The 27,305-nt window shown below is 35.5% G+C and overlaps 1 protein-coding gene across 2 annotated transcripts in view; it reads left to right on the plus strand.

Annotated features, from left to right (window-relative positions):
- Window positions 1-3,938: 3,938 nt before the first annotated feature.
- LOC132096093 (period circadian protein homolog 2-like) overlaps window positions 3,939-27,305 on the plus strand; it is a 31,415-nt gene continuing 8,048 nt past the window's right edge. For both annotated transcript variants that reach the window (XM_059501241.1, XM_059501242.1), the window contains exons 1-17: window positions 3,939-4,126; window positions 12,486-12,962; window positions 18,466-18,555; window positions 18,995-19,158; window positions 19,624-19,745; window positions 20,015-20,216; window positions 20,556-20,607; window positions 21,416-21,558; window positions 22,339-22,417; window positions 22,605-22,711; window positions 22,881-23,031; window positions 23,460-23,568; window positions 23,844-23,984; window positions 24,924-24,993; window positions 25,662-25,818; window positions 26,381-26,508; window positions 26,738-26,923. In XM_059501241.1, coding sequence (XP_059357224.1) covers window positions 12,577-12,962; window positions 18,466-18,555; window positions 18,995-19,158; window positions 19,624-19,745; window positions 20,015-20,216; window positions 20,556-20,607; window positions 21,416-21,558; window positions 22,339-22,417; window positions 22,605-22,711; window positions 22,881-23,031; window positions 23,460-23,568; window positions 23,844-23,984; window positions 24,924-24,993; window positions 25,662-25,818; window positions 26,381-26,508; window positions 26,738-26,923 — 2,287 coding nt within the window. In that variant the 5' untranslated portion in view covers window positions 3,939-4,126; window positions 12,486-12,576. The remainder of the gene's footprint in view (window positions 4,127-12,485; window positions 12,963-18,465; window positions 18,556-18,994; window positions 19,159-19,623; window positions 19,746-20,014; window positions 20,217-20,555; window positions 20,608-21,415; window positions 21,559-22,338; window positions 22,418-22,604; window positions 22,712-22,880; window positions 23,032-23,459; window positions 23,569-23,843; window positions 23,985-24,923; window positions 24,994-25,661; window positions 25,819-26,380; window positions 26,509-26,737; window positions 26,924-27,305) is intronic.

Below are 27,305 nucleotides of genomic sequence, written 5' to 3' on the forward strand. Positions count from 1 at the left end.
CCTCCACACCGTCTGATATGCCATGAACAAACCCACGCTTCTGTCCTTAGGGATTTACGTCATGGAGAGAAGTGGGCATTTAAAGTTAATTCTTGTTTATGCTTCTCTGCCTGGTGTCCTTCATTAAAACTTCCATCAATGGAAACAGTTTTCTATATCTAAAAGGGAATGATGTGTAAATAATCATTTAAATATATATATTTTAATGCTGAAAGACAGTATCAATTGTGTGTGTGTGTGTGTGTGTGTATGTGTATAATGTATGTGTATATCAAAATTTCAATAAATAATTGTATTTACTTAAATTATTTCCTGAGGCATAGTGTATGACATAATTGCTTGAAAAAGAAAGTACAACAATTTAAAACATTTGACATTGTCATTGCTTAATAGTATATATGCAAAACTACTACTAACAAATAATATATATATATATATATTTTTTTTTTTTATAATTGTATGATATTTGGATATATTTGTTTGCAATTGAAGGGAGAATGACTTTTCTTCAGTGTGGTTTAAATGTCATTGTGATTTTTATATCTAATTTCTAATAATAATTTTTAAATAATAGCTAATTAATTTTTGTTCCTGGATTATTTGTATTGCACTCTGTTGGCAAAAATGCTGACAGAATAAAAAATATCCTTCATTTTGTAACACAATGTATGTAATGCTCTGCCATGGAGCTCTATGGCATTGCTCCACATGTGCAGACAAAATATTTTTCCCCTTACGACACAATTGGCCATGTATGCCAGCGCAGGCGTTGCTCTCTCCTTAACCCATACTAAATTCCACTGTAAGGGGAAAAGAGATAGGAGGGGTGGAAGTTTGAGACAGCACGCTTTCACCGGGCACCATGCCAGAAACTTTTCCTTCCGGCTCATGTCTGCTGCTGGGTTATATATGTGACTGGTGATGTAATGCTCAGGACAAGATCCAAAAGACAACTCCCCTTTTCCTTTTCAGACAGATGTAGCAGACAGTGGAAAATTCTAGTGAGGACTGAAAGCAATGTGAGCTACTTTCTACAAGAGACTTCAAAATGTGCCCAACGTGCAAGTTTAATAATTTTAACAGCTTTTTGAATTGCCATCATACAATGCAGGGGAATAAATTAAAAAACTAAGATTTAATTTCACTTTCCGCAATGAACAAAGTGTTCTTTTAAATGAGATATACGCTTCTGTATTTAAAGCCAAAGTAATTGGAAGCTCAGATGAAATAGGCAGTATGAGGGTAAGAGGCTATTACAAATATAGCAAGCAGCTAATCTTTTCACTTGATAATGAAGGAAAGAAAAGTTATTGAATATGAGTTTTAGTGCAAAGTAGGACAGAAAAATTGAATAATTCACATTTAACTGACAATTTAATAAACTGTAAAATTGTAAAGGACTCACAGAGAGTTTAAAGGAGCCACCGACTGTTTTACATCCAGAATATGTTTGAATCCTGAGCATTTGAATAAACTGTCAGGCAGTGAAAGCCTTGACTCTGAGTCAGTTTGGTTATGGATTATTTTGATGATGCATTACTATATTTGTAATAATATTTGTGAAAGCATTTTTTATGCATATGGTCCATTTTTTAGTGTAATTGACTTATTTTCTACTTTTCAACATAGACCTGCTGAATGAATTCAATTTCCACACACTCTCAGAAAAAAATTTGAACATTCTGTTCTTATACGATTAGAGCGATTTTTAAAACGTCAACTTCATTGGGATCATTAGTTATAGCTCTTGCTCTGAATTTAACGCTGAAATATCATTCACTGCAAAAAAATAAAAAATAAAATGTCCATAATAAAACAATAAGCACACTGGAAATAATGCGTCATTCGATAGCCTTGTTATGGGATTGTTTTGGCCTTACGTGCGTCACTTTCACGGCATTTCACGAAACCCAAAAGAACCAATGACAAACACACTCAAACACAGCATAAACAGCTTTTATCTGATGAGTGTCTGATATGTGGAACTATTAGAGAGGGTCCCACTCAATTCACTGACTCATGGCTTTTTCAGGCATAAAGTGCTTCCGGCAGGACAACATACACCCACATGTCTCTATTAAATCGCTTGAAATTTCAGAATGATTTTTTTGCTGTGCATCCTCATTCAGCCCATTTTTTTTCCTGTCTCTGATTCTGTAATGCAGTCCATTTACTCATATACTCACTATCAGGCCTCATTCACACATTTCATTTTTCAATATTGGAATTTCATATTTAATTTCACCGGAGAACACAATGTTCTCTTGTGCTAACTGGATCAAATCCTTTAAAATATTAACACAATGGTCTTTGGGCTTTCAGGGTTCATTAGTGCTCAGAAACTGCTGGCAGTATATAGGCATCACACTAATGATCAGCTGTTAATTATTCATATTTATTTGCCTGTATAATAAAATACATGCCTTGTGTATAGCAGAAAACAACTGAGGATTTATAATCGCTATGTTTTTGTTAATATTCTCAGAAAGAAGAGTGACAGACAGAAAGTGATTCTGTATCTGAGAGTTCTTTGAAATGGTCTGGTATGAATGACTTGATATGCAGTCTTGTGGATCCATACTGGAAAATGGAACATACATGCCATCTGGGCCATCTGGTGTCATTGAGAGTTTGAGAGTTTTTTAAAGAGCTCTGTGTGTATGAGAGAAGAGAAGTGAAAAAGAAATGATAGAAATCATCTCATCCATCTTCTTTGAGAATTTTCTTTATTAAACTTGATCACCTAAAGGTATTAATATGCATTGCTTCCACTAATTTCTTGCAGCCTTGCCCCATACTCAGTAGCTACAACAGCGCTCTTGCTCATGTGATTTTGCATAAAGGTAGATGGTACATATGCAAAACACAAATTATTCGAAATCATCATTGTGGCAATCACAATCAGCACAATTCGCTAGAGAATAAAACCTTTACTCATCAAGCAACTGGCTGTTTTAGCAGTTCAAACCAGAACATTGCCTGTGTTCTTTCTTGAAGTAAAAATAGATGCATGTAGACAAACAGAAAACATCATTATAATATTGGCAAGAGACAGTATGATGCATCTTCTAACAGATGGTGATGGAGAGAGTCCAAGTAGAGAAAGAGTGTTTCCCACTCATACTGGTTTATTATTGGGTGCACTAATAAACTTATCCAAAGTGCTTTCTGAAGCAGCCTTATATATAGGCTATGAGCTACAAGCATCAAATCTGGAAATGCATTTGTTGCAAAGCATAGGCAAAGTGACTAAAATATGCCTGAACTAACACTGACTGCAGCTCTAAAATATGAAGTTTAATTATTAAAAGCAAAAAATAAATAAAAAATAGTTTATGAAATACATGAAAATACATGGTTACAATACCATCTGTATGAAATGGTATTGTGTAATGCCATCTGTATGAGATGTTATGTATTATGTTATGTGAGATGTTCTGTTATGAAATGCCAAATGTGTCAAAAGTGTAAAGGAAATTGTAAATAATCGTTATAGATATATATTATAAATGTACATACATTAACGTAATGCAACTTCACTGCAAATAAACAATCCCTAATGTATGGATGATTCCGATCAACCACGCACGAAGTTATTCAAATAGCATCACATGCCGTGTTTCGCGCATACAGGGCGAGACCACATTGACTGTACACACACTTGTATAACCGTTTGTATAACACTTCGGCGTACTCGGCTTCCCCGGACCAACCACACTCTTTTCCCTCGCCAGCGTCCCATTCACCAGCGTTCTCCCGATACTGATTTGCCCATTAGTATCCACGTGAGACGAATGACATACTTATGTAAAGAGACTGGCGGTCCTTTCGTCCAATCACAGCGCGTTTCTAGAATTTCCGCATTTGTCGCATGCAAATTGGCGGGGTTTAACCAATGGGAACGTTCGGTGGGAGGAGTTTGAATTCAGGTCATGCTGCGAGCTCGGGAGATCCAGGGCAACGGTGCGAGAGACCGTTTAGCGCTGAAGTGTGTCAAACGGACTCTGATGCTTGACTGGAATTTCAGGAATAAATCTTTTTTAGTCGGAATTTTTGGCCGGACAGGACGGAGAACTGCTTTGAGACGTCCATCCTGTACGAAAAGGAAGACTGTTTAAGCTGTCAGGTAGGATACATTCGTGTTTTAAAGAGCCGGAGGTTGAGCTGTTGTATAACACTTTCCATTGACTGCAATGTGAGCAGTGTTAATAAACAAGTTTGTGTCGTAAACACAAAGTGATGTTTATATAGATGCACGGTCGCATAGGTTAAACACATCGATTCGGTCATTTATGTGTCAAAGACTGATATTTTATATGTATTAAACTTAGGTGTTGTATAACTGTGTCACCGATTAGGTCATCTCCGGTCAGTGCTCCAGAGCAAAGCCCTATATATCACTACAGTTTTGTCCTCCTTCAACCACCTCAACCAGAAACAGCCATGTAACTTGTAAAATGTAAATGCACCATATTTACTTTGGCTGCAATGTATTTTGGAAAAGGTATGAGGCAAGAACTCCTAGATATAAGACAGTCTACTAGCCCCATTGTCATGGCAAGCCATTTTAACATTTATTCCTTAAAACTACCTACTGATTTTTTTTCGTTACTTGTACTTATTTTTACATGTCTAGTAATAAAATAAATACTAATAGCTTTTATCAGTTACAGCTATTCATTACTTGCACATTGAATACTAATTAGTATGGATTCAGTTAGACACCTATTTAAAAATGTTCTTCGTAACAACTGAAGAAGATTCTATGGTTCAATATATGTGTTGTTGTTGTTGTTCAGTTTGTTATAGGATGACTGGAATATATGCCAGTAAATATTTAAGTAACTATAATATTTGTATGGTTATGTAAATAATAAGTAGTAATTTCTACTGAATAAATGACCGTAACATTTAATAGTTAAAATGTAATTTTAATGTATTATTTATTTTAAAAAACTACTAATTTCAAAATAGTAGAGTCTGTTAATCAAATAATAAAGGTTTAAATAGCTTGCCACACATTTCCTTCTCAAAAATGAATGAATCTCAGCCTCATCTACTGTATAGGTCTGGATGTGGTAGTTGTAGGTCATTGCAGGCTGTATATATAACTGTCACGAGTAGAGTCATGTATGTTAGATAATGTCTTTCTGTAACACATGCCTCTTATGCATAGTTTAAACATTTGGATACTACAGTGAATGTAGCACTTACTGCATCTTTTAGTTTGAGTGAATGTAGCACTTACTGCATTTTTTAGTTTGCGTTAATGCATAGAATGTTCTACTATGTGATTTTAACTAAGAATAAAGGAAACCTATATTTATTTCTTCAGGAAATGTTAGGCAGAACGACAGAATGTCTTAGTCACCATTCACTTTTCACTTCACTTTTTGCCATACAATGCAAGTGAATGGTGACTGAAAATATCCATCTGCTTAACTGTCCTTTTGCAATCCACAAAAGCAAAAATGCCATATGGACTTGGAACAACAGGTGGATGGCTGAATTGTTTTTTCCGGCTTTGTTTTGCTTTTAAATTGATTTTAAAAGGGTAAATATAGCCTGAAGTTGGCAGTTGTCCACCTATGTTGCAGCGTATGCTGAGTAGTTGAGCTTGAAGTCAGAAATGCAGAGGGTGGGAAGGGGGGTGTTTGCAGGCTATTAAAACTGACCTACTCCTACAAGAGTTGCTCCATTTACCTTTATCTTCCTCAAATGTATTGATCACAAACTTGCATGTGCATTGACCTACAGCAACAACAGGCAGCTGAGGTCTTTCTTTCTCATCATATTTGTCTACCTGGTCTTTTTCTCAAAGCTGGCTCATACGTTGTTTGCAATCATTTTCCAAAATGTTTTGTGTGGTATAAGCTAATCTGCATACATTCTGCCAATTTTTTATTTGCACATGTTGTGATTTGTTTCATTTAAAGTGTACAGGTTGAATAAAAAGTAATAACTGTTTAAAGTCTTTAAGATGTTATCTACTTACATGTGGCAGATGCTGCAGTTATTTTCAATTGAATCAGACGGTAGAATGTCAAATTTCTTGTTTGTCTTGTATTTAATCAATTTTCTTGACCAAGGCAGTGAATGTTGCACAGCTTGATCCAAATGAGAAACTAGAGACCAAATCGTTAGTTAATCTATTTTTATACATAGAGATGCTGGAATAATGGTTAGCATGCAGCCCTGACGTAATCAGGAACTGACCATCATTTGCAAGTGTAGCTGGGCACACAAATAATCTGTTTCTAATACTAGATAAGATATAGATTCTCATTTTAGCATCTACTATTAAGGATAGCACCTGAAACTGATTCTATAACAACTGAAATAAAATATGGTTGCGTTATCTGTGTGAATGGAAACAATGGCTTTCTTCAACTAAAGCTTTTTTTAAAACATGCTGGAGGGTCAAACGGGTCGTAGTCGTAGTTGAAGTTGAAATGGGATTGGCTGCTGCGGCAGAGGCAGTAGGAGGGTAGGATGTGATGACGCACGTAAACTGTCCTCGGGTGCATTTTTATGCACTTACAGACTATTGTTGGCAGAGTGCCACACGCACAGTGCATCAAGCCAAAGCTTTCGATGATATTATCTTTCCAAGTTTAAACTTTAGTCTGTTGAGTGGTTCAGCAGATGAGAAACAGGGCAGTCATGGAATTAGATTATGCTGAGGAAGTGATTGTTTTTAACTACAGTTATTGCAAGATTTTGTGATTTGCATTTTTTAGCATTATGTTTTCAATTGTGTACATTCACATTATATGAAGAATGCGATCATATTGTAGCCTAGAAAGTCATTTTATTCTGCATGGAGCAGGTCGTCGCCTGAATACTGCTTATTTTATCTTTTTAACCACCTATCAGACAGTTTGGATCATGGAATAAATGAATAGTTAGGAGTGAATGTTGGTTGCGAAATTATTGAGTGCACTTTTAAGTTATGTGCACAGTTGTAAATCTTCAAGTGTTTTTTATTGCAGTTGAGTGCTGTTTTAGTTATGGCAAACTTTCAACTATTACAAGTATTTGGCATGCAAACTTAATTTTATTGCAATACAGAATATCATATATAGGCATGGATCGCATACACTGCACTGTCATATATCATTCTCTGTATGCCTTTGATTTGATCATTCTGTAACTTGAGAATCCTCTTCCTGAAATGGGTCTTACCCACGCAAAGCAAGTGAAATCTCTACGTATGAGTTTTGAGATAACACAGTTGTGATTTCCCTTGAGGGGTTTTCCAGCTACTAACCTGGCCCTGCCACTTTCACCTTCTCTGGTGCCCATCTGTGCACCTAAAGGAGGAGTAGGAGTGTAGATAAGTAATTGATTGATAGAGTGCATTATTTTTCAGGGTGGAGAGAGCAAGAGAGAAAGGTCTGGCTGGAACCAGTTGGGGCTGGATATGCTTGTTGCGTTTTGTTTTAAAGTTGGTACCAGGATAAACGTGTGGCCTTTGTTCACTCTGCAGGCATCATTCACTTACTTGTCTGAATCAGCCTTTTAAAGGTGTTTCCTTTAGAACCAAGGGCTCGAAAAATCTCCAATACTCCGCTGTGCATTGTGGTAATTCATAGAATTAGCAAAACATGGTGAATTTAGGTTTAGCAGAAGGATGAAACACTTACACAATCTAATCTGGAGGTCCCAACACCTGCCCTTGTGTAACCCCAATCACACGTGTCTTCTTGGAAAGATTTGGTTAGCTAGCTGCCCACTCCCTGCATTATTACCAAACAGCTGTTTACAAGAACACTTTGGAATATGACTACCACAAAGACTTTAGTATTATGTAAGGCTAGGCGACACTCAAGCAGCTACATCATTACATCAGTTCTCTTGAGTCACATTGGCTTGTCAAAATTTGATTAAGCCATGTGCAGGTAGTTTTATGCTAGCTTATTGTTTTTCAAAGTAAACTTTAGAGCATGCACATGAAAGTTTTCACTGACTGAAATAGGTCAGAATACAGTTAAAAAATAAAACTTCCCTAAACAAGGATCAGGATGTTAATAATAAAAACAACAAATTGTTATTTTTTGTTGTTTTGGCACATGTGAGATTTTAATAAATAGGTGCAACACAGCAAAAAAAAAAATTCATACTCGTTATTACTGTAAAAAGTAATACTAACTATTATTTGTCTGTTCACACAAAATTAAATAATTCAATTTGGTACTTGTGCACTGGTTTACAAATAGACATTTCTTCTTGCACTTAAACAGTTTAAAATCACTTGAATTTTTAATTGGTAATACCTTAAAACATGTGAAAGTGATAAACTTTCCTTAAGGACCATGCAGTGAAAACAGTCTCTCGAGACTTGACTAGTGTAATTTTTGCTCCTCAGCCCATTTATAAAGAAGTGGAGAGCTCTACTGATAATCTAAATTAAAGTATTCAAAACTAGGCTGTGTATAAGTTCATGAATCTGTAAATATTATCAAATCTCAACATGTTTAAAAAGCACAAATGTGTGTCAGCAGATTGTGTAGTACAGCTACAGCCTAAAAACAGTTTTCCTGTCACATGCTACTCTTAAATGGTGTATTTCTAAGCCATGACCTGGTGGCACAGGATTCGTGCCATGACATCACGGAACACAGACACAGACATCAATCGCTGTCTCTAATCTTTTTCAGGACCGGTAAACTCAATGGCTAATATCAAATGTAACGCTTCATTAAGAGACTGAAGTCATTTTCCAAATAGAACTGACACCACCATTAAAGGCTCATTGTGTGTTAATTGTTTTAGTCTGTTGGTAGAAGTTAATTTAAAAAATCACATTGGTGTGCAGTTTACAGTGTGTTTTTACCTTACTTTAACCTGGACATTAAATCTAGTTTAGTCTTCTTAGCCCTGCTGAATTGCTTGTTTACAATTGATATATTCATACATATTAAATTATATAAACTATTGGTTTTGATGCCAAATGGAGGTGCTGAAGTGCATCCTGTTCTGATGTCTGAGGTTCAATATGATTCAAAATAAGTGTTCTTGTCTGAGAAGTATTTGCAGCACAAAAAATGCATAGTATTTAAAAAATCACATAATTAGTTCTAATTGTGTTGAAATGTAATTTGAAGAATATGAACTACCTGCTATCTGTCTGTAAATTTATATAAGTCCTTCTTACATAAAACATGTGGTCCATGTGGTATTGCTACACATTCAATTACATAAATGTCTCTAACTTGATACTGAGTTATAAAACTGGCTGCAAGGTGGTTATGTGGTACATGTTTTATATAATTAGGCTTAGCGATTTTTGTGTGTGTGTGTATGATCTTTACTTGGTTAACATTACAATGTTGTTTTTGTTACAGAGAGAAATATTAAATGTATGCATTTCAAGTCTTTTTAGAAAGTAATGAGACTACTGAAGATCAGATATGCTTTGCAATACTTTATTTTGCTGCATACCTATATAATTAAACTGTATAATTAACTTATTGGACTTATGGAAAGCTGTTCTTGTCCCATTTATCTTTCTTGACTTCTGTGTTTCATGTGTTATAGATGAACACAACCAAATTCAGTCAATCTACTATAGAGTAGCAGTTGTTGGTCTTTGAGGTCAGTGACCTGAAAAAAAAATGCTGAATTGGCAGTCAGATTGTGACTATAGGCTTGTTTAATAGTGCTGGCAGTGGACTTGGACGTGATATTTTTAGCAGGCAAAGTTTGCTCAAGAGGCCAGAAAGGTACATGAGTTTGGCTTGTAAAGTAAGGATTTTGAATACTGGTGGATCGATTGCTTTGAATTGCGTGTCTTTTAACAATGCATCAGTTCAAATGTAAATGGAATGTATATAAATGAAGATTCACAAAATGCAACAATTTACACTGTTTTTCATGTTTTCAAACTTGTATACTAATAAGACTATATAGCGTGGACTTTTTCTCTATAAAGTTAGTCTAATGTAATAGCTACACAACTAATTATGAAACAGTGTGGTCTAGTACAATGTTACCTTTTTCATGTGCTTCAAAATAGTTTCAAATGGTTTCTTCCATTAAGTTTTTATCAATCACTGCAGATCATGTATTAGCCAATGTGCTGTTCCCAATAGTACCTATGATTGTATTTGAAAGAGATATCAATATAGTTGTGTCAGCTGTAATCATATTAAAATGCAGTGTTCCGCTTCACGCCCCCCCAGGTAGAGTGTATCACTGGAAGACACCCTTAGGGTTTAAATAAAGTTCACATTAATGACTAATAATGTGTCATTTGAAGGTCACCTCTCTAGATCACCTGATTTATATGACTTTTAAGAAGGACAAAAGTCATCATTTTCACTAGGTAACAAGGTTATAGTTAAAGAGTCACACTGAAATGCTGAAAGCCACATTTTCACGTGCTGGGGTTTGCATAAGCTTATGTGACTTGCATCAGATATATGGCTTAATAACTGATACTGTCTGTTTATTTCACTTTCTGTCTAGATTAACAGTGTCACGGTGCCTGAGCAGTGAGTTACTATCTAACTGGAAATTCAAAGGTTAGCGGCAGCGTGTCATCATCACCCTGTAGGTTACTGGGTTACAGTTGGCACTCAGCCAGACATATTTATGTCTCATTGGTGCTAATAATTCAAACAGGTGTGAGTTAGGTAGGGCAGCAAGTAATTAAACCATTGACGTACTAGCCAGGTAGGGCTGGCTTTATGGATGTAGTAGTGTGTGATTATATAAAGGCTATGATTTTTGCATGAACTTTTATACAGTGGACAGGACTGCTTTATTTACACGTGAGAACAACAGAGAAACAAAATATATATATTTAATATATATATACTATAGTTTGGCATCAATAAGATTTTTTTTTAAGTCTCTAGGCTACATTTATTTGGTCAAAAATACGGTAAAACAGAAATATTGTGACATTTTATTGCAATTTAAAATAACAGATCTCTATTATAATAACAAAATAACATTTATTCCTGTGCTTGCAAATTTTGTGCTGGTCTTCAGTATCACAAGATCCTTCAGAAAATATTGTAATATGCTGATTTATTATCAATGTTGGAAACATATTTGTTTTAGATATTTGTATGACCCCAAATTTTTGGACAGTATTGTATTTTATTGTTGAAAGAGATTTCTATTTTGAATAAATGCTATTCTTTTTAACTCTTTATTCATCTAAGAATCCTGAAAAAGTATCACATGTTCCAAAAAACTAAATAATAATAAAATGAAATAAAATAAAAAGCATAATTGTTTCCAACAGTATAAGAAATCAGCATATTAAAATGATTTGTGAAGGATCATGTGACACTGAAGACTGCAGCAATGACTGGAGAAAATCCATCTACCACAGAAATAAATAATATTTGAAAGTTTATCAAAATAGAAAACCATTATTTTAAATTGTCGGTTTATAATATAAATCACAAAAATACTTTTTTTGTTTTTGAATTTTATTCTATGAATTGTTTATGTTTTTCTACATGTTTTATGAATTTAAGAATTGCATAATTTTCATCGTTCAACTAAATCTCAAAATATAAAAGTGGAATTTGCAAAACAAAGCATGCTATTCCTTTTCTGAGCAATTTTCCAAAGAGTTTTAATCAACTGACCACACATTTATTTGTGAATTAATGTTGCTGTTTCATATTTAGTGAATTAATTTGATGCAAGTTCACACTGGTGTTCTAGTAGTTCGGTATGTATGCGATAACACAATATACACGCCATGCATGGTAAATCTAGACAGGTCTTGGTCAGACAGGTAATCCATTAACATACTCTACTCTCTTCAATCCTAAACAATCCTGTTGAGTAAAAGAGTGGTAAGTCACAAATCAGTAACCTGAAGGTGTCCTTCCTTAATATGGCCCTTCTCAGTTCCTGACCAGGAAACTTGGCTCTGGACAGATGACTATTTATTTCTTCAGAGCAAAGGGATAAGAGTTTATTTTTTTCCCCTGCCATTTTAATGGCAACATGAAGAGAGGAAAACCAGTCAGGGCCTGTTGTTGGTCCAGACAGCTGTCTTGCATCTTTTATGTGGACTTGCTGGGATTATGCTTTGAAAGAGGCAGTGTTTGCAAGCTGAAATGCCACATCTGTTCAGCTAAACGACACTGTACAGACACAACGAGGGGACGCCAGAGATGCCCACCTTTGAACACTCAGTTTAGGCTATATAGTATATAGATTGTGGATCAGACACGGCTGTGCATGCATCACTTTGATGTGAGTTTGACTTTTTTAACTTTCGATGTGCTACTTTTGATTGAGAGTAAAGAGCGTGCAACTGAAGAGGTGATTTTATCTCCTGTGCAGTGACCGCATCCAGATTAGCTTTGTCCCATCTTGCCCTGGTTTCTTTTGATGTACCTGTCTGTTGTACATAAGCGTACCTTCCACTTGCAAAAGACAAGGGCTTCTGATTTTTGAGATGGAAAATTTCAGAAGATTGACTCATTTTCTTTCTGTGTTTATTCCTCTAGAAATCCAAGTGTCGTCTACATTCCCTCTGTGTGCCCCACCATGAAGATGGGGTAATCTTCTGTCTTGCTTCACTTCTTCAAACCATTTCCAATGTCTGAGGACTCGGGATCCAAACCGTACCTGTTCTCCTCCCTGGAGGGGCAGAATGAAGGAGCCGGATGCAGTTCAATGTCGACGCTGCATCGCATGAGTAGTTTCGTGAAGGGGGCCGAACTTGGCCTGGCATCTGAAGGTAGCGACAGCAGCCAAGACCCTCCTGCTTCGCCCCACACCAGCCGGAAGATGGCACATTCCCTCCATGAAGATGTGGACATGAAGAGCAGCGGGTCCAGTGGGAGTGGGACTGAGTCCCATGGCAATGAGTCCCATGGTAATGATTCCCACGGAAATGATTCTCATGGCAACGAGTCTTCTGGGAGTTCCAACAGCCGAAGCAAGGACTCGGCACTATTAGAGTCATCGGGAAGTAACAAAAGGTAATTTAGTTAAAGTCTGTTTGTCTGTGACTTGCAGTGGCCCCAATAAGTATGTAGACACTAGATAATAATTTTAGTGGGTAGTTTATCGCATTAGCTTTTACAGACAGTTGACAAACACAAAGTGGCCCAAGTTTTGTTGGCAATAATACTTTTAAATTAGGATATTATATATGCACGCCTCACAGGCCCTGGGTGCATCTTAGTAGTCAGGGCACTGATCAGGAAGTAGGTCATTTTTAGGGTTGGGTATCGTTTGAATTTGAACGATTCCGATTCTGATTTCGATTCCTTGTTTCGATTCCAGTTCCTAACGATTCTCGATTCCGATTCTTTTAAGAGGCAGGGTCAAAAAAAGTTTAGGATATTTTAAATGATCTAGCTAACCAACGGTCTTTCTGAAGGAAATAGTCTGACCTTTTTCATCAATTTTAATCCTATGAACTTTTAACTTTTTTTTTTTTTACTTATTTAGAGAGACGGCAGACTCTGAAATCACCACGAGCGTCACGCGCGCTTCCGTGTGTGTGATGAATGACGATGCGCTTCTGCGCCATTCATTAACACAGACACACAGAACATGCAGGATTCATATTTAAATAGACTTTTCCGGCTTAATATTTACAGATACTAGTCCATATCGCTATTTGATGTAAGTGCAATGACCAACCTCTGATTAATTCATTCAAAAGTTGGCAAATTATCTGACATTCCGCGTTAAACTGTAAATTCCGTTTTTATGACTGGATTCCGCGATTTCGTCCGCATTCTTTGCATCGCGGAAATCATAGGGTCTTACGATAAGAAACAACTTGTAAAACCCAGTATAGATTAGCAGCAGGTACAGTATAAAATCAGAAACAGTTCTTGTTTAGGGAAATTATCATATCTGCCTTCTCAGGCAGGATGCGTGAGCGTTCTGGACAGATAAATTTATTATCTCCTGCTGTGGTGTAGAAGAAGCTTGAACGCATAAACAGGAGAAAAAAAGAGGCAGCGGAGGACGGTCGGCACAGCACGTCAAAGACGGGGCACATATTTATTTCTACTGCATGAACTCGGAGGTGCATTATCATGTTCAACGTCCACCCTCCTATGCACGAAACAATCTTAATGCAAATGTTGCATTTTGCCGAGATTTCTTTCTGTTTAGGAAAGTGAAACCACACTTAAACTCACTCGATTATGCTAACACTTCTGGTGTACGCTTCTTTGTTGGTGTTCAGCGGTTTCTTCTTCTTCTGGTCGGCGGTCTAGGAATCGAAACTAGGAATCGAAATGTAAACTTTTGAACGATTCCGGGAAAATCGCAAAGCTAGTCCCGGTTCCAATCGATTCCCGATACTCGATACCCAAGCCTAGTCATTTTAAAGGCTGTGTCAATTGTGAAATCTTTCCAGTGCACTGGAAATTTTGCTTCCTGAAAAATCCCACAATGCACTGCAAAAGCCAGCATCAATGCTCACTGTTACCTTGTTACTATTAAGCGTGAAGCATAAAACGGACAAGCCAACTCCATAAATGCAAACAATTTAGTAAAATAGTATATTTCAGCATAAACACATCTCTAGACAGATCATGAGCACATCTAGTTAACATAATTAACACTTGGCTAAAATGTTGTAAGGATATGTTACAGAACAATGTGTTTAAAGAAGATTTAAAATAAAATCAAAAAGATTTTCTGCTACACCATTTGACCTCTCAGGACTACTGCCTTTTTTTTTTTTTTTTTTGGAACTGATGGATGGATAAAATATCTTTTGCAAAGTTAGCGTATCTTGCTGTTTGACATGCTTACTACTATTGCTTACTTACCTAACTATATAAAGCATTATGTTAATTATTTTTTTATTATTTGAATGCAGCTACTATATAATGACTTCAATGCAATTCATTTAATCAATTGTCATTTAACAATGTATAACACTGTTAATATTTATTAGTTGTACATGACAAGCAGAATTTGGATTGCACAATTTCTAGATTAATCTCTATGGTTACGGTTTGTTTCTTTGGCAATATTGACTTAGTCATTTAACAACCCTATGCATGAAGAAACTTGAATTTGAATAGCTTTTCATCAACATCAGTCTGTTTTTCTGTCTCCTGAGTAACTCTGACGTCATTAGCCTCTGTTCTAACCTCATTTGTTTTTGAGGTTATTGTAAGGCAACAGGAAACTATTCTGCGACAAAGACATGCAGTGACATTTGATGAATTTTTTGTGTGTATTCAAGTTCGTCAGTTGCAAGACCTAAACCGGATCTACAGACATTCTGCACTTATTTTCAGAGATGCATGCATTTAAACATGTTAAGTGTGTTAAATGCAGCAGAAAGTAAAACAGCGGTATTGGCAACTGAATGCATTTCAAAACTTATATTTAAGGGAGTTTATTTTGCATTGAGCAACTATTTAGCTACTAATGTTGTGCTGTGAAACACAATATTATATTCCTCAAGGTGAAAACTTGAATCCTCATGTGGACCCCATTCAATCAAAACTATGCAATCTCTAAAATTACAGTTAAAAATCAACAACCCACAAGTGACTATGATTGGTCAAACATGACCCCCATGTGGCAGTGTCATCTACAGTATGTGCACTTTCAGCTTTATATTTTGGACAATAATTAACAGTTTATTGAAGTAATGTTGCTAAGAAACTTTGAATTTAAAGCATGCAGTGAGTAAATGGGAGAACTAACACTTTAGTTTGGGACCAATGCTCACTATTATATAGTCATAGCATGGATATTACTAGCATATTAGCTGTTTATTGATACTTTTAAAGCACATATTAATGCCGTATTCTGCATGACCATATTTTAGATAACTTAATCCCAGCCCATACATAAATTTAACAGCTACCTTACTAACTAAGAAACAAATAAGGAGTTAATTGAGGAAAAACTCATAATTAATAGGTAGTTAATAGAGAGAATTAGTCCCCCAACTAAACATGAGGCATATTGTGCAGAAATTGCCCATTTAAAAGAAAAGAATAACATATGGTTAAGAAAATGAATGTTTGATTGGGATTCTGTCGCCTGCTGCACCAGATGTTAGGCCAAGTGCATTGATTGCTGCTTCATTCAAAACCTGTCGGCAACAATTGCAGCTTTCCTCTGTTTCTCTCCATCTCCGGTCCTCCATGTAATGGGATGCTTCCTTGGGAAGACTTTCAAGAGATTTAAAAATAGAAACATGACGATCGGGGTTGCCATAGCTGACATTCCAGATGCTAGAAGTGGCTAATAATTTTATCTCATTATAGTATTCTTTTTTTATTGTGTGTGTGTGTGTGTATATATATATATATATATATATATATATATATATATATATATATATATATATAATTTTTTACGAAGCAAATACTGAAATTGTCTACAGAATATATTGTGAGGTTGACAGCATTAATTTAAATCCATTAACTAATATTTAAAACCATTTGTACTCGAGCTGTATTTAAATGTAGATAAGAGACTGTTGTTGTCGAAATTTCCAATGTGTTTCACATGACATTACAGCATCTGTATTTAATTACTTTTTGGATAAAAGTTTAAGACTGACTTAACTTTTCGTTTTTTTCTCTCCCCTTAAGCCAAAATTCCAGAATTGACTTGTTCTTTCAGGCAGCATAATGCGTCAGAATGTTGTAAGGTCTCTTAGGAGAGTGTGCAGAATCATTATGACATGATGGCGAAATATGAAAGTTATAATATGAAAATAATAAGAAGAAGATATTACAAATAAATACCATATTATACATTTTGATTAAAATCTTAACACCCTGTTATCTGACAGGATATTACTTGAAGAAATGGTAATAATAATAATAATAATATAAATAAAAGATTAATTAAATTGACCTAGAAATCTAGGAAATTGTATAGACTGCTCTATAAGTCTGGCACTACTAAAGCTGGCTATCAAGTCTGTTTATGGATCTATTCATCTGAAAATCTTCTTTCAAAGCATTTTTCCTGCCAGGTTTTGGCAAAATTTTAGCATGGTTTTCTAGACATCTAGTATAGTAATAGCCTTCCTGAAAATTGAGTGGAAAGTCTAGACAGCTGTAGTGCCCAACTCCATCTGTGCGTCAGTGTAACTATTTCCCAGACATCTGCACCATGACAACGTACTGTTTGTTCTTGTGTACAGGACGGGTGCGGTCCAACGAGAGCTCTGGAAAAGTTTAAATGTTCTGCCTTCCCTCAGTCTTTCTTTCTCTTATTTAGCTAGCAGTCAGTCTTTGACTTTTTAAAAAAGAAGAATATATTGTTTGTTCTCGAATTTAAATGGTTAGACTCCGAACACAGTGCTGAAGCACAGTACCTCCCAATCACATTCTCATATTCTTTCCCTTTAAATGCGATCTGAACCAGTCTAGGAGTGTCTTTGCGTCATTAAATGTGTTCCCTACACTAATCGCTCAGTGATTCATGCCTTTCTTGTGGCAAGCTGTGCTTGGGTGAGGCTGAATGAATGCACTGAAAGTCGTTTTGGATAAAAGCGTCTGCTAAATGCATAAATTTAATTTAAATTTTAAATTTAAATGGATCTAGTCTATCTGAAGGCTTGAAGTCAGCATGTTATAAGGCCACACTTCTCTGCATGTGTAGTTGTATAAATAATCTTCCAAATTGTCCAATCTCATTAACCTCCTGAAGTGACTGACTGTATCAATAGCATCGAGACACATTGTCCTGCTAGACTTACACAGATGTGCTTTATACAATTAGCTCACCTATAGCTAAGAAGTGCAACATGTGAAGCCTGTTTCTATTCAAAGCTACTTAGGGGGCTATTTATAATCAGTCCTGGTGTATTTATGTCCCTGTAACTGGACGTTGGACTTGTTATAGTATCAGCGCGCTAGGTTGAGTGGTTTAATCCACCTTGGTCCGTCTCAGTTAGCTACTGTACTAGAATCCTGCAATGCAAGCTATTCTTAGCTGTGCTAATGGTGGCCTGGCTGGGAATGGCACATGGCATGGGGTTTTTGAGGGAAAGTAAGGATGGTGGACAGGTGAAGATTATATAACTGAGATTGAGGGCAACGTCCAAGTGACCTCCATGTGGAACATATTTTCTGTTTGATTGTCCACAATGATTAAAAATGGCCTTGAGAATGAGGTTCTGAGCTGAAGCTATTGCTCTGTTTTCCTTGCAATAGCCTGTCCTGACTGGCTTCAGCCGGTACACTGAATGAATCATTTGTCGATAATGTCATCATGTTTGTTGCATGGATACGCTGTGTTTCCGAGTAAAACCTGATGACAAACAATTTGAGATGAATGCAGATATATTCAGTTTGATTCTCTGTTCGTTTGGACCACTTTATTCACTTTACTTTATTTAATCACTATAGTAAAGCAATAAAGGGTAGACATGCCTGATAAAATGACATCTGCAGAGATTACTGTTCATAAAGGATTGTCTGTAGTATATGACTTGTTTTATGCTCTCTTCATGTGTGTTCACTCTTTTTACAGCCGCAACTCTCATAGTCCTTCACCACCCAGCAGCAACGCCTTCAGCCTTCTGAGTGCCAGTTCAGAGCAGGACAACCCATCTACCAGCGGCTGCAGGTTAAACACGAACACACATTTTATTTTATTTTATTTTATTATTAATAACAAATTATTCATTTTAATTTAGTTTTATTTTAATTAAATTTTATTTGTATAATATTATATATAGTTCTTATATAATTTTTTATATTACATTATAATATGTATAATAATATTATGATTTATATATTATTATTATTATCATATATTTGAATATATTTTATGAAGCTTTATATTTTGTCATCCTGGACCCATCAAAAGTAATTTTTTAGCCACATATTATATTTAGCACAAATACTTATTTACAAAATAACTTTCTAACACAATTTTAATCAAAGTTGATGTGTACTGTGCATTGCACATCAGTTATATTTACAGTAACATTAGAAGAGAATGATGTGTTAAGAATGGGATTTATTGCTAACATATTTGTGCATTTGTTTTTGGGCACCTGCAGTAGTGAAGAATCTGCCAAGGCGAAGACGCAGAAAGAGTTGCTTAAAACTTTGAAAGAGCTGAGGCTTCATTTGTCGCCGGAAAAGCGAAACAAGGGCAGCAAGTCGACGACACTCAGCACTCTGAAATATGCCCTGCGCTGTGTCAGACAGGTGGAAGGTGAGCAGTACATTATGAAGTTCAGTATATGGTTACATAAATTATGCCTAACACTTGCCTGATCACAGGGACATAGTCCTGCTGTCTGCTAAATTGTCAATCTTTTATGAGTTTCATTTCGCTTGCATGCAATGCAAATACTGCCTAGGGTCATAAAATATCTACTTTAAGACCAAACAAATCCATTGGCAACCTGAAAGAAATGCAAGCAATAATAAGCTGATCAATTTTATGTCTGCACATTTGTAGATTGTCCATTTTAGATTTTACAATGCACATCTCAATTAATAGTAATCAATTATTGTGAAGGACTTAATATGTATTTTGCTTTATTTATAGTGAAATATGAATATGAATATTTCTTTTTTATTATTAGGCATATAGCACATACTTAATCTATACTACAAACACCTGAATTCTTAATTGAATTGGCTAAACGTGTTTTTTGTAACGTTTTTATTTTAGCAAACGAAGAATACTACCAGCTGCTTATGATTAATGATAGTCAGCCATCAGGGTTTGACGTTTCTTCATATACCATAGAGGAGATAGACAGCATCACATCCGAATACACCCTCAAGAACACAGTAAGTGTATATATATATGTATATATATTTTTTTTTATTATTATTTTTTTATTTATTTACTTATTTCTAATTTCTTATATTTTTATTTAATTCATTTATTTATTTTATATTTATTTATTTTATGAATTTACATTTATTTATTCCAGTTTATTTGCTGAGACCAGTTGCAATATTTTAATTAGGTTACTTTATAGAAAAACGCTTAAATAATTGCATATTTTAGTTTGTCTTTTTTTGTGATCATTGATCTTGGGATCTTTGTTTTCCAGGATATCTTTGCAGTGGCCGTGTCACTTATCACTGGGAAGATCGTCTATATTTCAGACCAGGCAGCTTCCATTCTGAATTGCAAACGGGACGTGTTCAAGAATGCTAAGTTTGTGGAGTTTCTTACACCGCAGGATGTTAGCGTGTTTTATAGCTTCACCACACCATACAGGCTGCCGTCCTGGAGCATGTGCACTGGCGCAGGTACGACACACACGATCAGTTGTAATATCTATAGGCCTAGATGAGTTAAAACAGAGACATACAAGCAGCATTAAAACTCTTTACATTTTTTACTATTGACTTTTAGTCAAATGGGGAACTAAGTATTCAGATATAAATAGCAGTAGACGGAACTCAAGCATAAATAACCACAGATACGAAAGTCCTTTTTGTTTCTTATTCATTAACAAAACCAGTGCTAATTATTGAGGCGTCTTTGTTGTTCTTGAACCAGTATTAGCTTGAGTTGACGGCAGATTTAGTCACCTCTGAAAGACAAGATACTACTGAACTCATCACTCTTGTTTTTCCTCCTTAAAGAGTCATCGCCATCAGACTGCATGCAAGAGAAATCCTTCTTCTGTCGCATTAGGTGAGTGTGTTTGTGTGTGTGGAAGGTTGGCAGTAACCTGTAGACCATCTGTTCACCATGATTTAATTCATAGATTTCCCATTTTATTAATCAGCCTGGTGAACTTTTCTCACTATAAATAGGAACATTTGATTACTAATACATTTGACATTTTTGGAAAGCATGCACTCAGTAAACAGGATTTTGAGCAGTGTTGAGCTGAGATATACAAACCTCTGATTGACCATTATGTTAATTATTCTCAACTACAGTCTGTGATTGGCTACAATGATCATCGCACAATGGCCAATCAGAGGTGTTTAAGAATCTGTTCAACACTGCTCAAAATGCTATGGGGAAATGCTTTTATTTCAACCCTAATGGATTTCTCCATGTTGTTGGGTACTGCAGAAAATAATAATTATTATTATAATAGTTATGTCTGTATTTCCCACATTAGTGTATCATTGTCGGTCTGCCTAAAAAGCTAAGCATCCCATTGCTCTAAACAGATATTGCTGATGGAGGACAGCTAGGTAATTAAACAGAAAAGTTTCATTCATTCAGAGATGAATTCCCGACGTCAGCAATATGGAGCCAGATTCTTAAAAGACCACTTAATTTAAAGGTTTATATTTAAATGCTTGAAATTAGTTTTGTAGACATGAAATGTGCCTTTGAAAGCATTTCTTTAAAACCCATGCTGTTTTATAAGGGATGGAAAATCTCACTAGATTGTAGTATGCTGCTAAAATTGAAAAGAGCCAATGTTTATTAACAGATATTTTTGTTGAATGTGTGTGTAAATCTGTCCTGTCCTGTTCTCCAGCGGTGGTAAAGAGTGTGAGGGAGATCTTCAGTACTATCCCTTCAGAATGACTCCTTATTTGATGAAGGTTCAGGATATGGAGCACTCTGAAGATCAGTTCTGCTGCCTCCTGCTGGCCGAGAGAGTGCACTCCGGCTATGAAGGTCAGTTCTTTTACAAAATCTTCTCCATTTTGAATGCTTTTTTTTCCAGTAATAGTGATGCCTTTATATATATAACTTATTATTTATATATATATATATATATATATATATATATATATATATATATATTAACTTATTTACTAATTATGTTGTGTTGTCACTTAGTAATGTTTCAAGAAATACATCTTTCTTGATGCTAAATATATGTTTTCCAATCAGTTATTTAAATAAGTTAATATTTTATACAGTACCATTTAAACTTAGTTCACCAAGGCTGCATTTATTTGATCAAAAATACAGTAAAAGCCGTAATATTGTGATTTAAAATGTAAAATAACCGTTTTCTCTTTTGTATTCAAATGTAATTTATTCCTATGATGCAAAGCTGATCATTACTCCAGTCCTCAGTTTCACATGATCCTTCAGAAATCATTCTAATATGAAAATCTGCTGATCAAGAAACATTTCTTATTATTATCAGTGTTGACAACAGTTGTACTACGTCATATTTTTGTGATGCAGATCCAGAGCAGCATTTATTTGAAATATTTTAAATGTCTTTTCTGTTACTTTTGATCAATTTAATGAATCCTGAATAAGAGTGTTTGTAAATTGTCATATAGATAAATACTTTTCAACAAGTATTTAACATTTTGTATTTTAACTACTTAAAAATTTTTAAGTTACTCTTTCTAAGTAGCTCCCTAAGCATTTGTTCATACGGAAATGTACTTTTTCATGTAAAATATTGTCAAAACCTTTATTATCTTTATTTCTCAGCTCCAAGGATCCCCACAGACAAACGAATCTTCACAACAACACACACTCCCAGCTGTGTGTTTCAGGATGTGGATGAGAGGTGAGAGTGCTATTACTTCACTGTTGATGAACATGATAATGATTCGCTGGTAACTTAAGCCCTGGGTGTTTCACGCAACAGCTGTACCTCCACACCTGCTTTTTTCCATCTCTCCTAATCATGCATATTAAAGCCAAAAACAGTTGTCAGACCTAATCCAAATTGTTATGGGATGTTTTTCCCGTAGGGCCGTTCCATTACTAGGATACTTGCCACAGGATTTGATTGGCACACCTGTCCTGCTACACCTGCATCCCAGCGATCGGCCAGTCATGCTCGGCATCCACAGGAAGAGTGAGTCAATCCGTTTAGTCTTTGTTCTCTCTATTTAGTTCATTAGCGGTGGTGTTTAACTTTTTTTGTGCAAAGGTATTTTTTCCAACCTTAATCAGAGAAAACTATATGTCAGTTGTTTTGGGACAAATTGGGATGGATCAAATTATTATTTTTTCCGTCCTATCAGTCCTACAGTACGCTGGCCAGCCGTTTGATCACTCAATCCGCTTCTGTGCTCGTAATGGAGAGTACATCACCATAGACACCAGCTGGTCCAGCTTTGTCAATCCCTGGAGCCGTAAAGTTTCCTTCGTCATCGGCAGACACAAAGTTCGCATGTGAGTGCATAAGATGAATAAGAGAATATATCTGCTTGATAATAGCTGAAGTTTTTATTATTAACTTTTATTCGGCAAAGTGCTTTATTTTGATTAAAAGTGAGCAGCACAACTTTAGATAATAATAAGAAATGTTTCTTGTGCAGCAAATAAGCATATTAATAAGATTTCTGAAGGATCACGTGACACTGAAGGCTGGAGTAATGATGCTGAAAATTCAGCTTTGCAGCACAGGAATAAAATACATTTTAAATTACATTCAAATAGAAAATTATTTCAAATTGTAATAATATTTCAAAATATTACCGTATCAAATACACACAGCCTTGGTGAACATGTGATGCTTCTTTCAGGAAAAAATAGTTCTTTTTCTACCATTCAAAAAATGTAGAATGGTAGTGTAACTGTAATTATGTCCATTCTACCAGGGGTCCAGTGAATGAAGATGTGTTTGCAGCTCCGGCCGCAGCTGAGGGAAAATCCATAGACTCAGACATCCAAGAGATAACGGAGCAAATTCACAGACTCCTGCTGCAGGTGCGGAAACTCATTCCCAGGGGAAAGAACCAGATTAATGGAACTGAATTTACATGAAAAGGGCATTAACATCCCACCACATAATGTCAGAGATTCATGGAACAGACTGTGTAACAGACAGACAGTAGTTTAGTGTATGATGTCCAGTTTTTTCTCAGTAACCATTTACAAAATTGGCAAGTTTGTGATACCTGGTGTTTTAAAATCTCTCTGTGTTGTGTATTTCATCCTTTAGGGTGATAGAAATGGTCAAATTGTGTTTTTGTGTGTTGTAGCCTGTGCACAACAACGGTTCAAGCGGCTATGGGAGTCTGGGCAGTAATGATCACCTGCTGAGTGTGGCGTCGTCTAGTGAAAGTAACAGCAATGGAACACGCCTCCGACAAGAGGAAGAGTATGCCAGGATAGCCAAACCAGTGAGTCACATGATGAATTCTAGTTCAGTGGGTTTTTGTTTGTTAGTTTGTTAATGCTTCACGGTCTCGTTTATTTTTTTATTCATGCATTGACAACCAGAGCTGGGTAGTAACGGATTACATGTAATCTGGATTACGTAATCAGATTCCAAAACTCAAGTACTTGTAATTAGAGTAAACTACTTTTTAAAATCCTCGTAATCAGACTACAGTTACTTTTTTATGGATTACATTTTATTTACACAATGGTAATAAGTTGTTCACAATTCATTGATTCTCCTAAATTTCCTTTTTTTTCTTCCTTTTTTAGTCTTTTTCAAAATTCATGTTTGCAATGTAGCTATTTTGTTTTGTTTTTCATTGATACATTCATATGCACTTCTAGTGTTATATTAGATTAAATATTTAACCTGGCGGTGATATTGCTGTGAATTTCTTGTTTTTCAATATTGGTTTTTGTAGTGTAGCTGTTTTCTAAATTTACTTAATTATAAGTAATTAATTATACGTTTTATTCAGTGTTACTAGCAAACACTAACAGCAAGGTGTTAACATTGTATTAGTAATTTGTAAGTATTAACTGTCCACACATTGCACTTGAAAAAGAAGCAATTGTGGCTCTTGTTGGTGAATTAAATATATTTTGTGGAATATATTTTTTCTTTGTATATGTCAGATTAGTAAAAGACTAGGCTAATTCAATATATGTGCTATCAAATAAGGGTTAGCACAAATGTCATCTAAATGTAATCCAAAAGTAATCAGATTACGTTACCAAAAATGTGTAATCTAAGAGATTATATTACTGACTACAAATTGTGTCATGTTATTTGTAATCAGTAACTGATTACAATTCATAAGTAATCTACCCAGCTCTGTTGACAATTTAAAGAGGCTGTGGGGAATTTATTTGTCCTTTATGTGTGTGTCTTTTCTCAGAGGAGCTTTCAGGAGATATGCAAAGGAGTTCACATGCAGAAAAGCCAGGAGCAGAAGAAGAGCCCTACTAGTATGTACCAATATCCTCTACCATCTGTGCACTCTCATCTGTCATCAGAGTCTGTGCTTCTGTGTGCTACTCAAATCTGTGTCTGAAGACTAGGGCTCATTAATGCATAGAGTGATTTTATGAACAAATATTGCAATTGTGATTTGAACTGTGATATAGAAACGTTTGTTTATTGCTTATAAAGTAGCAAAAATGCATCAAATCTCATTGAATAACTCTTCCTCTGCTGTAAAAGAATCTACTTTTCAGTCAAAATTATTGACAAACATCCATTCGCAAATGCAGCATGTTAATACTTTTAATATAATATAATAGCGATTTTTCTGCATTGTTTATTTAAATTGTTTAAATAAAAAGTGACATTTCTATGCAGCCACAAAGAATCCTGAAAGTAAAAAAAAAAGTATCAGAGTTTCCACAAAAATATCACGCAGCTTTGTTTTAAACATAATAAATCAATAAGAACAAATGTTAGTCATCCAATCGGTATATTAGAATGATCTCCGATTTTTTTCTCATGTTACAAACCCAGTATATTTTGGTAATTATGATTTTGTACATATAATATATTTTGATATAAATTAGTTTAATTAAATTCTAGCCTGTAATAATCACACTAGGCTCACTAATGTTGCAGCCCTTCTGAAGGCCGTTTTTTTTCTCTGCAGAGTCTCTACAGAAAAGTCCAGCGGTTCGACTCAAAGATCCTGTGAACTGGAGAGGGTCTCCTGATGAGCAGCATGCTGCAGTGCAAGAGGAGCTGGCCTTCAAAGACCAGACCGTCTACTCCTATCAACAGATTAGTTGCCTGGACAGTGTAATCAGGTACAAAGACACAAAGTCACATCACGGTGAAAACTGATGGTGCATGAACGGAGACCGTCTCGACTCTCTTAACCAAATGTAATGCACTTATTGATCCTGTGATGCAAAGAGAGTATGAGAAACTGAATTAAGCGTGCTATGAAGGAGAATGAACTTGATTTCGTGAGAGAACATTAGGTTTCACAGGATGTGAAGACTCATTAGCACTTGTCCTCAGCAGGATAATCGTTCTACATGTTCGGCCTAAAGCCTAAATCAATGGAAAACTACACAAAATTGCATCCTGCTGACCGGTAGTTGTAATGCATTTGACTATTAAGGTGTTTTTTAATCCCTCATAAAGTTTACAATTATTTACAAATATTTTATATACAAATAGGATTTGGTAATAGGACTTTTTAATCCACTAGACCACAATAATCAAATGATTATAGAGACATAATAGTAGAAAACAATGTAATAAATACAAAACAAAGCAGATTAGATGAGCTTTTATGTTACATTCAGCCTGGTTAGTCATTTGTAAACCTTGTTTCCATTGACGTCTTTCTCTCTCCCTCAGGTATTTGGAGAGCTGTAACGTGCCCATTACAGTGAAGAGAAAGTGCCAGTCCTCCTCAAACACAACATCCTCAAATTCAGACGAAGACCAGCAGAGAGGTGTTGAGAGCTCCATGCAAGTGTCTGAAGGTACTGGAAAAAGTCACATGTTAAAACATATTTAAATTGGCAGAACTTGCAGTTTTGCGGTGTTCAGTCCATCACACAAAACCGAAAAAACATAAAAACACATTTACATGAAAACAAATATAAAATGATTGTATAATGCTATATGTGCTTCTCAGGCCATATTGATTATTAATCCCTGTAAATTCGTCAGTTCTGAACCCTGTTTGTTCTGCATTTTCTCTGTGTTCAGAGGCGGGCCATCTAAAGAACCAACCAGGTCTCTCATCATTAGATGTGTCTAAGAAGCCTCCAGGCTCTGGTGGAGTGAGTCCGTCTCTGACTCCACTCGCTCTGCCCAGTAAACCTGAAAGTGTGATGTCCATCACCAGCCAGTGCAGCTACAGCAGCACCATTGTACATGTAGGAGACAAAAAAGGTAAATTGATTTCTTCTGTGTATCTGTCTGTCTGTCTGTCTTCTTTCCTGTCTATCTGTTCTTATTAATAATGTTTCTGTTACAAAACCTAGTGAGCTGTCGTGATGTCTGCTGCCTACATATGAAATAATTTTAGTTTCCATTAGCATATAGAACAATTAGGCAAAACTGTCCATTTAATTGCATTTGGACAATTTTCTTGGTAAGATATAAAAGTATCTGTACTAGTTGATATTGAAAAAGTTATATTAATTACAGTAATCTTTTATAATAAATTAGTTATTTTCTAATAGTTTTTGTTATATAATAGGTCATGCTAATATTATAAAATTAATGTAAAATAATAATGTTATAAATTATTGTTAAGTTATAGTTTCTAATT

The sequence above is a fragment of the Carassius carassius genome, chromosome 20, assembly GCF_963082965.1.
Source record: "Carassius carassius chromosome 20, fCarCar2.1, whole genome shotgun sequence".
NCBI classification, from domain to species: Eukaryota; Metazoa; Chordata; class Actinopteri; order Cypriniformes; family Cyprinidae; genus Carassius; species Carassius carassius.